Consider the following 18,588-nt stretch of genomic DNA (forward strand, 5'->3'; position numbering starts at 1 on the left):
GAAACAGGCCATTCGGCCCAACAGGTCCATGCCGGTGCTCCACACAAGCCTCCTCCCTCCCTAGTTCATCTCATCCTATCAGCATAACTTTCTGTTCCTTTCTCCCTCATTTGTTTACCTAGCTTCCCCTTAAATGCATCTATGCTATTCGCCTCAACCACTCCATGTAGTAACGTGTTTGCCCCCAAATGCTGCTAAAATATCGGCCCTGATTTTAATTGAGGGCCAGTTTTGGGCAAATGAGTTTTGGTGTCAATTCGAAACTCACTCGCTGCAGCAAAGCCCGAGGTTTTTTAACTCGCGGACCTCATTTAAACGCCACTGGTCGACTTCCCAGCTATATCTGGTGGGAGGTCGGTGGGAAGCAGCGGGCATTTGCTTGGCCAGGAGGCCCGCCCACCCAAACATGGTAAGTGGTGGGATCTACTGCCGGGCCGTCCCGCGATCAGGGAGGGTGGGATGGTGGCAGGGGAGGCCTGAGCTTTCCTTGTGTTAGGCCTAGAGGGGCACTCTTGCTCCTCCTGGCCCCACAAGGAAAGTAAAACGTAATTTTCAAATGTAACTCTTTGGGGCCTCTTCAGGCCCCGGATCGTCTCACTCGCTGGATAGTCCAGGCGGGAAACGCACTGCCGCTTCCTGCTCACATAAAAATTGCAGTCGGGTCCCGATGACATCATTGGGACCCAATATGCAGATGTTAAAAAGGACCCCGTCGGCTTTGGGTGGCCGTTCTTCCCGCCTGCTCAGAAAAGCAGGTGAAAATCACAGCAGGTCAGCTCCAGGCCGGGTAAGTGGCCCAGGCAATTTAATTGCCCACCAGCACAATTTCCGCCACGGGAGTAAGGTTAACGAAATTGCCCCCAACATTTCTTTGAAAGAACTTTCTGATGCGTGCATGAGCTATTGTCTCCTGTGAAAGTTTATTTTCCTTCAGATGCTGCTAAAGTCACAGTAAAAGAGGAGGTAGTTGAGATACTGGATGGGCTAAAAATTGATATAGAGGAGATATTAGAAAGGCTGGCTGTACTTAAAGTAGATAAGTCACCCGGTCCGGGTGGGATGCATCCTAGGTTGCTGAGGGAAGCAAGGGTGGAAATTGCGGAGGTACTGGCCATAATCTTCCAATCTTCCTTAGATACGGGGATGGTGCCAGAGGACTGGAGAATTGCAAATGTTACACCCTTGTTCAAAAACGGGTGCAAGGATATACCCGGCAACTACAGGCCAGTCAGTTTAACCTCCGTGGTGGGGAAACTTTTAGAAACGATAATCTGGGGCAAAATTAAGTCACTTGGACAAGTGAGGATTAATTAAGGAAAGCCAGCACGGATTTGTTGAAGGCAAATCGTATTTAACTAACTTGATTGAGTTTCGATGAGGTAACAGAGAGGATCGATGAGGGCAATGCAGTTGATGTGGTGTATATGGACTTTCAAAAGTGCCGCATAATATGCTTGTCATCAAAGTTGAAGCCCATGGAATAAAAGGGGCAGTGGCAGCATGGATACAAAATTGGCTAACAGACAGGAAACAGAGAGTAGTGGTGAACGGTTGTTTTTCAGATGGAGGGAGGTGTACGGTGATATTCCCCCGGGGTCGGTACTAGGACCACTGCTTTTCTTGATATATATTAATGACTTGGACTCGGGTGTACAGGGCACACTTTCAAAATTTGCAGAAGACACAAAACTTGGAAGTGTAGTGAACAGTGAGGAGGATACTGATAGACTTCAAGAGGACATAGACAGGCTGGTGGAATGGGTAGACATGTGGCAGATGAAATTTAATGCAGAAAAGTGCGAAGTGATACATTTTGGTAGAAAGAACAAGGAGCGGCAATATAAACTAAAAGGTACAATTCTAAAACAGAGGATTCAGGAACAGAGAGACCTGGGGATATATGTGCACAAATCGTTGAAGGTGGCAGGGCAGGTTGAGAAAGCGGTTAAAAAAGCATATGGGATCCTGGGTTTTATAAATAGAGGCATAGAGTACAGAAGCAAGGATGTTATGATGAACTTTTATAAAATATTGGATCGGCCACAACTGGAGTATTGTGTCCAGTTCTGGGCACTGCACTTTAGGAAAGATGTGAGGGCCTTAGAGAGGGTGCAGAAGAGGTTTACTAGAATGATTCCAAGGATGAAGAACTTCAATTACATGGATAGACTGGAGAAGCTGGGGTTGTTCTCCTTAGAGCAAAGAAGGTTGAGGGGAGATTTGATAGAGGTATTCAAAATCATGAAGTGTCTAGACAGAGTAGATAGAGAGAAACTGTTTTCATTGGCGGAAGGGTCAAGAACCAAAGAGCTTAGATTTAAGATGATTGGCAAAAGAAACAAAGGTGACATGAGGAAAAACTTTTTTACACAGCGAGTGGTTGTGATCTGGAATGCACTGCCCGAGGGGGTGGTGGAGGCAGATTCAATCATGGCCTTCAAAAGGGAATTGGATAAGTACTTGAAGGGAAAGAATTTGCCGGGCTACTGGAAAGGGCGAGGGAGTGGGACTAGCTGGATTGCTCTTGCAGAGAGCTGGCATGGACTCGACGGGCTGAATGGCCTCCTTCCATGCCGTAACCATTCTATGATTCTGTGATTCAGGGCAAGTTGCAGTTGCTTTTTTTCACAACAGTGATTACACTTAGAAAAAGAATTACTTCATTAGCTGAAAAGTGCTTTGGGATGTTCTGAAGTTGTGTAAGGCACTATATAAATGCAAGTCTCTTTAGTTCTTTCTTTAAGCGAATACAGCTCTGTGCAATTTCTCCTTGACCCCAAAATGTAATTGAGTGTAAACTCCAGGACATCGGTCTAACATTACAATTCACATTACTCAGCCCTGAACGCCTGTACTACACAGATGACATTTTTCATGGTCCGTAACATGACTGGTGTTCAATCGACTGTGTCTATACTAATCCCCGCCACCTTCAATCATGTCCTTAGCCAAATATTCATCATTTTGAAAGGAGTTCAGTTAATAGGGTTTTCATTAACATGACAACTGTGATTTGTGTCGTGCAACTGTTAGCAGTGGAATCTGTGCTGAGGAACCCACTCACTAACTATTCTATAGTGGCAGGATAAGTCCTCCATTTGGACTTTGACAAAAACGTGTAAACTCTAGGACTTGTTGAATTATCTTTTCAAGTCTAAAGAGATATGTTGCTCAGCCTTTTGAGAAAGATGGAAGGAATAAAGAAGAGAAAGACTCTTATTGTATCTCTCAAACATCTCAAAACCTACAATGATCATTTCAAAGAGCAGTGACTTGTTGTTTGGTGTAAGTCAGTAAAATGGGCAAACACTATTGACAAAGTATTTTAATTTTAATCTTTGTTATGAATAACACAACGGTCCCACATTTTATTAATTTTTTCATAATAAATATCAAACATGTCTTTTAAGGGGTGTGATGTTAGGGTGTGATGTTAGCGTGTGATGTTAGGGGTGTAATATTAATATACTGCCAAACAAAAGTGTGATTAGGTATTAGCGCAGGAATAAGAGTAGTTTCGACACATCCATCAAATCTAATGCAGTTATCCAAGCTCAGTCACAATGACCACTTGTGTATGAAATTAATAATGAAGAGAAAAGCCTGGGCAACTCGTGCATCAGTCGGGAATCTGTGACCTAGGTGATGCTACACAGCCCTTTTGGGACATTTGCGAATGCATGAAGGCAGAAGCCGAAAATCTGGTCTAAATAAGATCTCCCCAGATGGGAGCTAACCTCGCTGTCTCCTCCGTTGGCTGTCAAACCTGTCAGATGAAGATGGCAACCGTGGCTTTTCAGGAAGCATGTTAATTGGGGGCACGTCAACTAAACGTGCTTCTTAATCAGCGGGAGTCTCCACGGGAAATAGAGTTCAACCAGGCTGCCTAGTGCGATGTACGCATAAATACTTAAAAGGTTCTGCTACCAAGAATGATTTACTTATTCTGTGGATAAGCACAGTTTTGTGCTTCTAAATTTTTTTATGTTGTTTATGATAAAAGAGAAACAAAAGGTTGAACTTACGTTTATATAGCACACTTGATGACGTCAGGACAACAGCGACGACTTGCATGTATAGCGCGCCTTTAACGCAGTAAAACATCCCAAGGCGCTTCACAGGAGAGTAATCAGACTAAATTTGACACCGAGCCAAAGAAGGAGACAGTCGGACAGATGACCACATGCTAGATCAAACGATTCCTGGATACAAGGTGTTCAGGAAAGATAGGGAAGGAAAGAAAGGAGGGGGAGGCGGCAGTGAAAAAGAAAATAAGAGGGGCAAAGAGAGAGTATGAGAATAGATTGGCAACTAAAATAGAATCCGAAAGTCTTCTACAGGCATGTAAATAGTAAACAGGTAGTAAGAGGAGGGGTGGGGCCGATTAGGGACCAAAAAGAAGACCTACACACAGAGGCAGAGGGCATGGCCAAGGTACTAAATGAGTACTTTGAATCTGTCTTTACCAAGGAAGAAGATGCTGCCAAAGTCACAGTAAAAGGGGAGGTAGTTGAGATACTGGATGGGCTAAAAATTTATAAAGAGATGGTACTAGAAAAGCTGGCTGTACTTAAAGTAGATAAGTCACCAGGTCCGGATGGGATGCATCCAAGGTTGCTGAGGGAAGTAAGGGTGGAAGTTGCGGAGGTGCTGGCCATAATCTTCCAAACATCCTTAGATACGGAGGGGTGGTGCCAGAGGACTGGAGAATTGCAAATGTTACACCCTTGCTCAAAAAAGGGTGTAAGGATAAACCCGGCAACTACAGATCAGTCAGTTTAACCTCGGTGGTGGGGAAGCTTTTAGAAACAATAATCTGAGACAAAATTAACAGTCATTTGTACAAGTGTGGATTAATTAAGGAAAGCCAGCATGGATTTGTTAAAGGCAAATCATGTTTAACTAACTTGATTGAGTTTTTTGATGAGGTAACAGAGAGGATCAATGAGGGCAATGCAGTTGATGTGGTGTTTATGGACTTCCAAAAGGCGTTTGATAAAGTGCCACATAATAGGTTTGTCATCAAAGTTGAAGCCCATGGAATAAAAGGGGCAGTGGCAGCATGGATATGAAATTAGCTAAGAGACAGGAAACAGAGAATAGTAGTGAACGCTTGTTATTCAACTAGAGAGAGGTGTACAGTGGTGTTCCCCAGGGGTTGGTACTAGGACCAGTACTTTTCTTGATATATATTAATGACTTGGACTTGGGTGTACAGGGCACAATTTCAAAATTTGCAGATGACACAAAACTTGGAAGTGTAGTGAACAATGAGGAGGATAGTGATAGACTTCAAGAGGATATAGACAGGCTGGTGGAATTGGCAGACACGTGGCAGATGAAATTTAACGCAGAGAAATGCGAAGTGATACATTCTGGTAGGAAGAATGTGGAGACGTAATATTAACTAAAGGGCACAATTCTAAAAGGTGTACAGGAACAGAGAAACCTGAGGATATATGTGCACAAATCATTGAAGGTGGCAGGGCAGGTTGAGAAAGTGGCTAAAAAAGCATACGGGATCCTGGGCTTTATAGATAGAGGCATAAAGTACAAAAGCAAGGAAGTTATGATAAACTTTTATAAAACACTAGTTCGGCCACAACTGGAGTATTGTGTCCAATTCTGGACACCACACTTTTGGAAGGATGTGAAGGCCTTAGAGAGGGTGCAGAAAAGATTTACTAGAATGATTCCAGGGATGAAGGACTTTAGTTATGGGGATAGACTGGAGAAGCTGGGGTTGTTCTCCTTGGAACAGAGACAGTTGTGAGGAGATTTGATCGAGGTATTCAAAATCATGAGGGGTCTCGACAGAGTAGATAGAGAAACTCTTCCCATTGGTGGCAGGGTTGAGAACCAGAGGGCACAGATTTAAGGCGATTGGCAAAAGAACCAAAGGTGACATGATGAAAAACATTTTTACGCAGCGAGTGGTTATGATCTGGAATGCACTCCCTGAGGGGGTGGTGGAGGCAAATTCAATCATGGCTTTCAAAAGGGAATTGGATAAGTACTTGAAGGGAAAAAATTTTCATGGCTATGGGAAAAGGTTGGGGGAGTGGGACTAGCCGGATTGGTTTTGCAGTGAGCCGCCCCGGGCTCGACGGGCCGAATGGCCTCCTTCTGTGCCGTAACAATTCTAGGTAAGTTTTAAGGAGCATCTTAAAGGAGGAGAGAGAGGTAGAGAGGCGAAGAGGTTTAGGGAGAGAATCCCAGAGCTTACGGCCTTGAAGGCCGAAGGCACGGCCGCCAATGGTGGGGCGAAGGAAGTGGGGATGCTCAAGTGGCCAGAGTCAGAGGAATGCAACGTTCTCGGAAGGTTGAAGGGCTGGAGGAGGTTACGGAGATAGGGAGGTGCAAGGCCATGGAGGGATTTGATTATGAGGATGAGAATTTTAAAATCAGGGCGTTGGTGGTCCCGGGAGCCAATGTAGGTCAGCGAGCACAGATGGATGAACGAGACTTGGTGCGAGTACGTCCCAAAGTGCTTCACAGCCTATGAGCTACTTTTGAATTGTAGTCATTGTTGTAATGTAGCGAATGTTGCTCTGTCTGGTATCTTGTGTCTCGCGATATAACTTGTTTCAGGCTGCAGATTCAGAGCCTCTTTTTAAAAAATCACTGCCCGGCTTTTCCTTCAGTTTCGCGGGAACGAGCTAATACTTTGTGAGTCTTTCACTGCTTCCCTTATGTGTTAAGCTGTCGGTAAAGGAACACTTATGTAGTCGAAGGGAGGGTGGATGAAGAGTTTCAAGGTCCCCTTTGAACATTTTAGGCAAGTAGTAGAGTGTTCAACACAGGGAAGAGAAGGTAGGTGGAAACGAGAAACATGCTTCTCACATTGCATGGGTGCAAGGTGCGACTGCCTGTTCTGACTTTGGCTATCCTGGTGAAGTCATTGAACCTCGTCTGGTACTGAGTGGGTATGCAGGAGTTGGTGCCAAGGCCATCTGCTTTCACTGGGCCTGCACCATGCCCTCCGATTATCTGTTTCCCACTGGTGCCTCTTCCTCTGGCAGAATTCGGCTAGTAAAACGTCAATGGAAGATTTTGAAAATTTGGAGGCTTTATGTCCTGGAGACCCATCAGCCCCAGACATTGTACCGCTCCAATTTGCTGACGACACAAAGTAGCTACCGTAAGCTGCTCTAAGCTGCAGCAGCACTGGTTTCCCCCCTCCCCTCTGGCCTGAGCCAAGCTGCCAGTAGGGGCCGTAAATAACCCTGGGAACCCGCCCTTATTAATGAAACAAGGTTGACCCAAGAAAATAAGACGAGGTCATGGTGGGGTCACACCGGTGGGCAGAATTGCAGTCCTGACGCACTTCCAGAAATGGCCCCACCACCAAGGAAAATTTAGCTCATAGTTACACATTGAGTGCAGTATAACTCCAGGCTGGTCGGTGCTTTTTTAAAATGCTTAGGTAGCCCCATGGAAAATGATTGAAAATTTACATAGAATTACATAGAATGTACAGCACCGAAACAGGCCATTCAGCCCAACGGGTCCATGCCGGGGTTTATGCTCCACACAAGCCTCCTCCCGCCCTGTTTCATCTAACCCTATCTGCTTTCAATGATTGAAAATTTAAAGGTGTTCTCTTAGGACCAGTGACTGTAGTATCAATGTCGCAATTAGGCAGCTGTCCAGATTGGACAAATCAGTCAGCCTGCAAGATGGAGTTTATGAGTTGGCAGCGATCTGCATGGACACTGTTGTATGTCAAGCTGTTTTCAAGTATAATAAGTTCTCTTTTTACCTTTATCAGCTGATAAAGGAGGAGGAACACATCGTGTAAACTTTCTTGGCTTATTTTTCAGTGAGTTTAATGTGTCAGAAGGAAGCAGCCGCTCTCGCCTGCACTCTCCGGACACTAAAGATTAGATGTCGAGGAATGGAATTCTCTGAAGGCACCCTTTGTCACCGTGCTCAATGCCAGGTTCATTTTACGCTCGTGGATCTACCAGCTGTCCATCCCACTCCACTGATACAAGTCTGAAGCCTGTAGCCATAGTGTAGCGCAGGCTTCTAGCGTGCGAGAGAGAGAGAGAGCGAGAACAAGGCAGAGCATCTTATTGAAGCACGTAACGAGTCTGAGGGCTGGCACTGCAGCTGCCTTACATTAAAATTTTAAAGGATCGTAATTGGGTGTAAATTATTCAGTACCAATAATGGACTTTGAGTTCCTTTAATTATGTGGGAGTAACAATTTAATTGCCACAGTCGACAAAAAATATACATATATATATGTATATATAGACAGGAGCTGGTGGGTGTGAAGACTTTTGAGGTACAGAGGCAATTTGCACATTGTGTGGTAACTGGTAATCAATAAGGAAACAAGTTACTGGTGCAGCATCTCTCCGCGTGAGGCTGTCAAGGCATCCGCAAGTCCTGCGAGCACGGTACTTGACGGATTAAAGTATAATGCTATCGTGTGACCAACCTGCAGTTGTTCGATAAAGATTTCTGCCTCGAAACTGTGCTGCGATTAAACTAGCTCAGACCTGCGTTAAATCAGCGGAGGAACTTCACACATACGCGCCACCGTGTTTAATATCGCACGCCATTGATTCCAAGGTACTCAAGGTTACCCGGAGACGTTGGGGTAGAAATTCGTGTTGGCGGCAGCGCAAAAACAGGCGGCGCCGCATCAGCCTCCCGTTATACTCCCTGACTTCAACGGGACCGAATATCGGGTGGGGAGTACAACAGGCGATACCATCCGAGGTGCATTGCTACCCCTCTGATTGGATTGGGTTGACTGTCACTCCCACCCAGGGTGGCTGCAGAGAGGTTTCTGAAGTGCCCCAATGTTGTGGCCGTACATCGTCTAACATTTCACGGGGCGCTTAGAGAGGAAGTAAGGGTATGTAGCAAGTGGGCAACGCTCAGGAACATCACCGTGACATCTGGCCGTTTATCGTTGTCTGTTTAAATGCTTTTACCTAAAGTATTGATGGAAGGGAAAACCATGAGTGCTTGAAATCTGAAGTGAAAACAGAGGTCATCAACTCGCCGCCCGGGCGTAAAGCTGGGGTTGAGGATCGGCCGCCCGTTATAGAATCCGCCCGATTTTCCTTTCCGTTGAAATCAGTGGAAATGAAAATTGGGCAGTTTCTTATATTCTCCCCCTAAACGTCTCTGCCTCGTTCTCCTCCTGTAAGACGTTCCTTAAAACCTACCTCTTTGACCAAGCTTTTGGTCACCAGTCCTAATATCTCTTTATATGGCTCGGAGTTGAATCTTATCTGATAACACTCCTGTGAAGCACCTTGGGACGTTTTACTACGTTAAAGGCGCTATATAAATGCAAATTGCTGTTCTTGTCGGTTTATCTTAAATGTCATCTTGAGTAGGCCCCTCCTTCCCCAAGTAATTTTAGTGGTATCCCCTCAACCCTTTAAGGAGGGAGGCAGAGTAATTAAATTGCCTGTACTATGTACAGTTTTGGTCTCCTTATCTAAGGAAGGATATACTTGCCTTAGAGGCGGTGCAACAAAAGTTCACTAGATTAATTCCTGGGATGAGAGAGTTGTCCCATGAGAAGAGGTTGAGTAGACTGGGCCTAAACTCTCTGGAGTTTAGAAGAATGAGAGGTGATCTCATTATTAGGGGGCTTGACAGGGTAGATGCTGAGAGGTTGTTTCACCTGGCTGGAGAGTCTAGAACTAGGAGGCATACTCAAAGAATATGGGGTCGGCCATTCAAGACTGAGATGAGGAGGAATTTCTTCACACAGAGGGTTGCGAATCTTTGGAATGCTCTACCCCAGAGGACTGTGGATGCTGAGTCATTGAATATATTCAAGGCTGAGATAGATAGATTTTTGGACTCTAGGGGAATCAAGGGATATGGGGATTGGGCGTGAAAGTGGAGTTGAGGTCGAAGATCAGCCATGATCTTATTGAATGGCGGAGCAGGCTCGAGGGGCCATATGGCCTACTCCTGCTCCTATTTCTTATGTTCTTATGTCTTCCTGTGGGGACAGGTATGTTTGTCCCCAGCCTAGTCAAAATAGGACCACTCCATGACACATGGGAACACCATTTTAAATGCTTTAAAAATTTATTCTCAAGATATGGGCATTTCCAGCATTTATTGCCCATCCATAGTTGCCACTGTAAAAGTGGCGGTTTGATACAACTGAATGACTTGCTAGGCTGTTTCAGAGGGCAGTTAAGAGTCAACCACTTTGGTGTGTGACTGGATTTACATATATGCCAGACCGGGTAAAGATGGCAGGTTTCCTTCCCTAAAAGGACTCTAGTGAACCAGTTGGATTTTTACAAGAATCCGACAGCTTCACGGTCGGTATTACTGATACCAGTTCTTTATTCCAGATTTATTTACTTAAATTGAACTCAATTTCAAATACTACGTTAAAGGCACTATATAAATGCAGGTTGTTGTTGATCTTGCAAGGGAGTTGAAGCAGGGCCTTTCTGGAGAGCCTTACTCGGGAACCATGCTGGCCCTGTTCTGGGTGAGCTTATAGCCATCACTGGATGCTCTTTCTGATGAGTGCGCATCCTCAAAATAAAAAGGAAACTGAGATTATCTCGAAAGCATTCCACTAAAACCTTTCCAGTAAATTTATTATAAATCATTTGTTGTTGCAGGAGAATGTTACTTAACTTTTTTTTTTCCTGTTCATTAAATCCTACTCTAGAGGTTTAATAGAGGTGTGAGGGGTTTTGATAGAGTAGATAGGGAGAAACTGTTTCCACTGGAAGGAGGGTCGGTAACCAGAGGACACAGATTTAAGATCAGCCAGCTGGGAGATGAACCAGAGAGAGGGATGAGGAGAATTTTTTTTACGCAGCGAGTTGTTACGATTTGGAATGCACTGCCAGAAAGTGTGGTGAAAGCAGATTCAATAGTAACTTTCACAAGGAAATTGGATAAATGCTTGAAACGGAAAAATTTGCAGCGCTATGGAGAAAGAGGAGGAGAGTGAGACTAATTGGATAGCTCTTTCAAAGAGGCGGCCGATGGGGAGCCTCCTTCCGTGATGTACGATTCCATGATATAGCCGATGGGGAGTTTTACCTCTTAAATACAGATAAAGCAGTTTATTCTTACATGATAGCGCCGGGATGGTAACTGGATTTTTAACGCTGTCCACAGAACTTGAAGAGAGTGGCAGAGACCTGGATGGACGAGTATGCAGAGTACATCTACCAACGGAGGCCCGAGTACCGGCACCTCTCCACGGGCGACCTCACGGCCCAGAAAGTGTTGCGGAAGCACCTCAAGTGCAAGGACTTCAAGTGGTTCATGACAGAAGTGGCCTGGGACCTGCCGAAATACTACCCTCCCGTGGAGCCCTCACCAGCTGCCTGGGGAGAAGTGAGTAAGAGGAGAAGGGACTGGCGGGTGCGGCACACGGCAGCAGTTCAGCGGACCAGCCCGACGCACAGATGGGGCTCGTCTGGAGACATCTTTGACCACACATTGCGGTCACGTCACATTATGCTGTCCCTTCAGCACACACTGCTGGATAACCTGTACGGCAGCTTTGCTTTAGAAAGGCTTTAACAACCTTGGTTCAGTGGGTAGCACTCTCGCCTCTAAGTCAGAAGATTGTAGGTTCAAGTCCCACTCCAGAGACTTGAGTACAAATACGAGGCTGACACTCCAGTGCAGTACTGAGGGAGTGCTGCACTCTTAGATGAGATGTTAAACAGAGGCCCTGTCTGCACTCTCAGGTGGACATAAAAGATCCCTTGGCACTTTTAAAGAAAAGCAGGGGAGTTCTCCCTGGTGTCCTGGCCAATGTTTAACCCTCAACCAAAATCACTAAAACAGATTATTCGGTTGTTATCTCAATCCTATGTGTGGGACCTTGCTGTGTGCAAATTGGCCCCTGCATTTCCTACATTAGAACACTGACTATACTTCAGAAGTACTTAATTGGCTGTAAAGCGCTTTGGGAGGTTGTGAAAGGCACTAAATAAATACAAGTTCTTTCTTTTTTATACTTGATGGTGAGCTGTTCAGTATAAAACTTGCTCATCTGAGGGAAGAGTGTAGGGTGGATTTTATGAATTTACACTCCCGGCACCAGACTTTGCCAGCCGATAGTTCATATCAGGAATTTGGGTTGTTTTCTAATGGACACTCCGGAGTAAGTATTACTAGTACTCGGTGCAATCTTCATGCAGTGGGAGCGCTTGGCAAGGACTCAATAGTGGGCACCAGTGTGAACAATTTAATGAATTCCCGATCCACGCTCCCGTCGTGTGAAGCTCTGCGCTGAGATCAGTAAATGGTGTAATTTACCCTTGCCTGTCCTTATTTGAACTCTCAATGTCAGTAAACTTGTGTTTTATTTTGAATACCTTGCAACATGTTTAAATTTGGTCGACAGTGTCAAATGGCATCACTTCATGTTGCATGCAGTTTTTCTGCACTGTAGTCGAACGTCCATTATCCACCCTCATCGACGGGATCCAGGGAATGATCCCATAATTGAGAATCTCATAAATTTTATTTAGCCCAAAGTTCTACTCACACAATTAAATCATTTTTTTAAGTGTGGTCAACGTTGTAATGCAGGGAAACACAGCAGCCAATTTGCACACAGCACAGTCCCACAAACAGCAAGGAATTAAAGCTCTGGTTAGACCACATCTGGAGTACTGTGTTCAGGAAGGATATATTAGCCTTGGAGGGGGTGAAGTGCAGATTCACCAGAATTATAATGGGGCTAAAAGGGTTAAATTATGAGGATATGTTGCATAGACCAGGCTTGTATTCCCTTGAGTATAAAAGATTAAGGGGTGATCTAATTGAGGTGTTTAAGATGATTAAAGGATTTGATAGGGTAGATAGAGAGAAACTATTTCCTCTGGTGGGGGAGTCCAGAACAAGGCGGCATAACCTTAAAACTAGAGCTAGGCCGATCAGGGGTGATGTCAGGAAGCACTTCTTCACACAAAGGGTAGTGGAAATCTGGAACTCCGCCCCAAAAAAGCTGTTGAGGCTGGGGGTCAATTGAAAATTTCAAAACTGAGATTGATAGATTTTTGTTAGGAAAGGGTATTAAGGGTTACAGAACCAAGGAGGGTAAATGGAGTTAAGATACAGATCAGCCATGATCTAATTGAATGGCGGAACAGGTTCGAGGGGCTGAATGGCCTACTCCTGTTCCTATGTTCCTTGGCCTGGCTGGGTCGTCAATCACTGCTGAGTATAACTTTTGTTCTTCCAGTGAGTGCATCTTCTTTGTTTTTTGTCACTCCCTCAGTCAGAGGTAACGCTGCTTTCTTGGTATCAGTCCGTAAACGGCTGCTGTTGCTCCTCAGACCTGAGGGAAGCTCCAGGAATCTGTGACCATTGAAGCTTGAAAGTCACCGTCTGGGTGGGAGAATGTGCAGCAGACTGATCCATGGCCTGCACTATGTGAGTCCATGTGGAATGAATGGATTTGTTCCATTAATCTGACAGCTGGCTGCACCAGGTTGCTTTGGTGATCGTTTATTTCGAATTAAAACAATGACTTTTAAACACCATAGAGTGACAGAAGGTCGCCTTTTTTGCACTTTAGTCTGATCCCCCTAAACGTCTGCCAATATGGTATTAATTTTTTTTTAAATATTTTTGTATGCTCACTTTTTGTAGTATTCACTGCTTGCTTTGAGTTTACAACAGTTCCAATTGGTTGAAATAAAACCCTTAGCCGCAGTATCAGATTTAGGTGTCGGCCAAGGTTATCTACTCAGCAATAACTAGTTGCATTTATGTAGCGCCTTTAACATTGTAGCATCCCAAAGGGTTTCACAGAGGAGAAATTTACATCCAGCAGTGGCTGGAGAGTTAAGGGAGAATGACTGAGATAGGTTTTGAGGAGGCTATTAAAGGTGAGGAGAGAGCGAGCAAGGGAGTTTAAGGAGTCATCCCAGATGGTAGGGTCAACATGGATGCAGACTCTGCCACAAATGACAGAGCAGAACATATGAACATAAGAAATAGGAGCAGGAGTAGGTCATACGGCCCCTCAAGCCTGCTCTGTCATTTAATAAAATCATGGCTGATCTTTGACTTCAACTCCACTTTCCCGCCCGATCTCCATATCCCTTGATTCCCATAGAGTCCAAAAACCTATCGATCTCGGCCTTGAATATACTCAATGACTCAGCATCCACAGCCCTCTCGGGTAAATAATTCCAAAGATTCACAACCCTCTGAGTGAAGGAATTCCTCCTCACCTCAGTCTTAAGTGGTCGACCCCTTATCCTGCAAAGGAGGATGTGATACATAATTGGCCACAGCTTTAAGGTCGTAAGGCACAGGTTGAGATGTAGGCCTGGGGGAGGTTACAGCGATAGGTTGGGGCGAGGCCTAGGAGGGAATTGTGAACTAAGACAAGGATTTTAGGAACATAGGAACAGAGGAACAGGCGTAGGCCATTCAGCCCCTCGTGCCTGCTCCGCCATTTGATAAGATCATGGCTGATCTGTGATCTAACTCCATATACCCGCCTTTGGCCCATATCCCTTAATACCTTTGGTCGCCAAAAAGCTACCTATCTCAGATTTAAATTTAGCAATTGAGCTAGTATCAATTGCCGTTTGCGGAAGAGAGTTCCAAACTTCTACCACCCTTTGTGTGTAGAAATGTTTTCTAATCTCACTCCTGAAAGGTCTGGCTCTAATTTTTAGACTGTGCCCCCTACTCCTAGAATCCCTAACCAGCGGAAATAGTTTCTCTCTATCCACCCTATCCGTTCCCCTTAAATGCAGTATGTTGGGGGTGCGGACCCAGTGCGGATTGGTGAGTTCAGGAATGGTGGAAGAGCAGGACCCAGTGTGGGACAGCATGGGAGCAGTGGAATTCGGGATGGTCAGGCTTAAACCCACCGTCCCGAACTCCACCTTCTGACTCAAAGGCGAGAGTACTACCACTGAGCCAAGGCTGACACCATGGATGCAAAGGAGTTGATAGGGTAGATAGAGAGAAACTCTTTCCTCTGGTGGGGCAGTCCAGAACAAGGGGGCATAAGCTTAAAATTGGAGCTAAGCCACTCTAAGGGTGATGCCAGCAAGCACTTCTTCACACAAAGGGCAGTGGAAATCTGGAACTCTCTCCCCCAAAAAGCTGTTGAGGCTGGGGCCAATTGAAAATTTCAAAACTGAGGTTGATGGATTTTTGTTAGGTAAGGGTATTAAGGGATATGGAACCATAGCGGGTAAATGGAGTTAAGATACAAATTAGCCATGATCTAATTGAATGCCAGAACAGGTTTGAGGGGCTGAATGGCCTACTCCTGTTCCTATGTTCAGACATTTAACCAATTTACAAAAATGTAGCATGTTGGATCCTGCTCTGTAAAGTGTCCCAAGGCACTTCACTGGAGTGTTCTCAAACAAAATTTGACACCGAGCCACATAAGGTGGCATTAGGACAGGTGCCCAAAAACTTGGTCAAATTGGTAGGTTTTAAGGAGCGCCTTAAAGGAGGAGAGTGAGGTAGAGAGGTGGAGAGGTTTAGGGAGGGGATTCCAGAGCTTAGGGCCTAGGCAGCTGAAGGCACGGCCGTCAATGGTGGAGCGATTAAAATCGGGGATGCACAAGAGGCAAGAATTGGAGGAGCGCAGAGATCTCGGAGGGTTGTAGGGCTGGAGGAGGTTTCAGAAATAGGGAGGGGCGAGGCCATGGGGAGATTTGAAAACAAGAATGAGAACTTTAAAATCGAGGCGTTCCTTGACCAGGAGCCAGTGTAGGTCAGCGAGTACAGGGGTGATGGGTGAACGGGACTTGGTGCGAGTTAGGATACGGGCAGCAGAGTTTTGGATGGGCTCAAGTTTATGGAGAGTGGAAGATGGGAGGTGGGCCAGGAGAGCATTGGAATAGTCCAGTCTAGAGGTAACAAAGGCATGGATGAGGGTGTACTCATAAACATGTACTATCTTTGTGAAAAATATTTAGCAAACTTTATTTATTTACAAGCAAATGGCTCAATGTACGAAGTCATGTTGGGATGCATCATGGTAGAAAAGTGCTAGTTGTGTGGCATCACGATTATAAAAATGGCAGACAGACCTCCTGTGACATAACCAGATCAATAGAAAGACTTTGGATTTTTCACTGCTGCAAAACTAACCTTTAAAACCACTCTTGTGCCAACAAGAAAAAAACATTTTTTTTGTTAGTTTCGACAGTTTCAAAGGTGAGTGGCGAAAGGTAAAAGGAAGTAGAAAACAAGGCAAGGAAAGCATGTTAATGTTACAGAGAAAATGGGAAAGACAGAATGGGGAAAAGGGAGGGTGAATAAAGTCAATTTCAACTCCAAGTATCTGAATATCTTTCTTACTGTAATAATAGCATTACTTTGAGTGTCGCAGTGAATCAGCTGAAAAAGTAAGAAACCAGCCTACCCAGGGAGACAGTCACTTCCTTGAATCTGCCAACAGTCAGAGAGTTAATGTTTTAACGTGAACTGCACAAAATGTTGTGGTACTACCGAGTTGCTGCGGGTGGCACCACAGAGCAATGAGAGGTAACCATTCTCAAGGTCGCGATCAGCAGACGTTTAGTGATACTGCAGCTAAGATGTACAAATGCAGAGGGAGATTCCATTAAAAGCTTCATAAAATCAAAGAAAGTTATGGCACAGAAGGAGGCCATTCGACCCATCTTGTTAGTGCCGGCCAAAAAAGAGCTATCCAGCTTAATCCCACTTTCCAGCACTTGGTCCGTTGCCCTGTAGGTTACGGCATTTCAAATGCACATCTAAGTATTTTTTAAATGAGTTGAGGGTTTCTGCCTCTACCACCCTTTCAGGCAGTAAGTTCTAGACCCCCACCACCCTCTGGCTGAAAAAATTTCTCCTCAACTCCCCTCTAATCCTTCTACCAATTTCTTTAAATCTATGCCTCCTGGTCACTGACGCTTCTGCTAAGGGAAATAGGTCCTTCCTATCCACTCTACCTAGGCCCTTCATAATTTTATACACCTCAATTAAATCACCGCTCAGCCTCCTCTGGTCCATTGAAAACAACCCCAGCCTATACAGTCTTTCCTCATAGCTAAAATTCTCCAGTCCTGGCAACATCCTCGTAAACCTCCTCTGTACCCTCTCTAGTACAATTACATCCTTCCTGTAATGTGGGGACCAGAACTGCACACTGTACTCAAGCTGTGGCCTAACTAGTATTTTATACAGTTCTAGCATAACCTCCCTGCTCTTATTTTTTTAATTCGTTCATGGGATGTGGGCGTCGCTGGCAAGGCCAGCATTTATTGCCCATCCCTAATTGCCCTTGAGAAGGTGGTGGTGAGCTGCATTCTTGAACTGCTGCAGTCCCTGTGGTGAAGGTTCTCCCATGGTACTGTTAGGTAGGGAGTTCCAAGATTTTGACCCAGCGACGATGAAGGAACGGCAATATATTTCCATGTCAGGATGGTGTGTGACATGGAGGGGAACGTGCAGGTGGTGTTGTTCCCATGTGCCTGCTGCCCTTGCCCTTCTAGGTGATAGAGGTCATGGGTTTAGGAGGTGCTGTCGAAGAAGCCTTGGCGAGTTGCTGCAGAGCATCCTGTAGATGGTACACACTGCAGCCACGGTGCGCCGATGGTGGAGGGAATGAATATTTAAGGTGGTAGATGGAGTGCCAATCAAGCGAGCTGCTTTGTTCTGGATGGTGTTGAGCTTCTTGAGTGTTGTTGGAGCTGCACTCATCCAGGCAAGTGGAGAGAATTCCATCACATTCCTGACTTGTGCCTTGTAGATGGTGGAAAAGCTTTGGGGAGTCAGGAGGTGAATCACTCGCCACAGAATACCCAGCCTCTGACCTGCTCTTGTAGCCACAGTATTTATATGGCTGGTCCAGTTAAGTTTCTGGTCAGTGGTGACCCCAGGATGTTGATGGTGGGGGATTCGGCGATGGCAATGCAGTTGAATGTCAAGGGGAGGTGGTTAGACTCTCTCTTGTTGGAGATCGTCATTGCCTGGCACTTGTCTGGTGCAAATGTTACTTGCCACTTATCAGCCCAAGCCTGGATGTTGTCCAGGTCTTGTTGCTTCACTATCTGAGGGGTTGTGAATGGAACAGAACACTGTGCAATCATCAGCGAACAACCCCACCTCTGACCTTATGATGGAGGGAGGGTCATTGATGAAGCATATATGCTATGCCTCGGCTAATAAAGGAAAGTATCCCATATGCCATTTTAACCACCTTATCTACCTGTCCTGCTACCTTCAGGGATCTGTGGACATGCACTCCAAGGTCCCACTGTTCTTCTACATCTCTCAGTATCCTCCATTTATTGTGTATTCCCTTTCCTTGTTTGCCGTCCTCAAATGTATTTCCTCACACTTCTCCGGATTGAATTCCTTTTGCCACTTTTTGGCCCACCTCACCAGTCCATTGATATCTTCCTGCAATCTACAGCTTTCCTCCTATCAACCTGTATCATCTGCAAACTTGTTAATCACGCCCCTTACATTTAGGTCTAATTCATTAATATATACCACAAAAAGCAAGGTACCTGGTACTGAACCCTGTGGAACCCCACTGGAAACAGCCTTCCGGCCACAAAATCACCCATCGACTATTACCCTTTGCTTTCTGCCACT

At 45.3% G+C, this 18,588-nt stretch overlaps 1 protein-coding gene across 4 annotated transcripts in view; it reads left to right on the forward strand.

Moving 5' to 3' along the window:
• galntl6 (polypeptide N-acetylgalactosaminyltransferase like 6) overlaps positions 1–18,588 on the forward strand; it is a 1,033,047-nt gene that overhangs the window by 944,767 nt on the left and 69,692 nt on the right. For all 4 annotated transcript variants that reach the window (XM_067982486.1, XM_067982485.1, XM_067982488.1 and 1 more), the window contains one exon: positions 11,134–11,355. In XM_067982486.1, coding sequence (XP_067838587.1) covers positions 11,134–11,355 — 222 coding nt within the window. The remainder of the gene's footprint in view (positions 1–11,133; positions 11,356–18,588) is intronic.

Source organism: Heptranchias perlo, chromosome 4 (assembly GCF_035084215.1).
Source record: "Heptranchias perlo isolate sHepPer1 chromosome 4, sHepPer1.hap1, whole genome shotgun sequence".
Classification (NCBI taxonomy): domain Eukaryota; kingdom Metazoa; phylum Chordata; class Chondrichthyes; order Hexanchiformes; family Hexanchidae; genus Heptranchias; species Heptranchias perlo.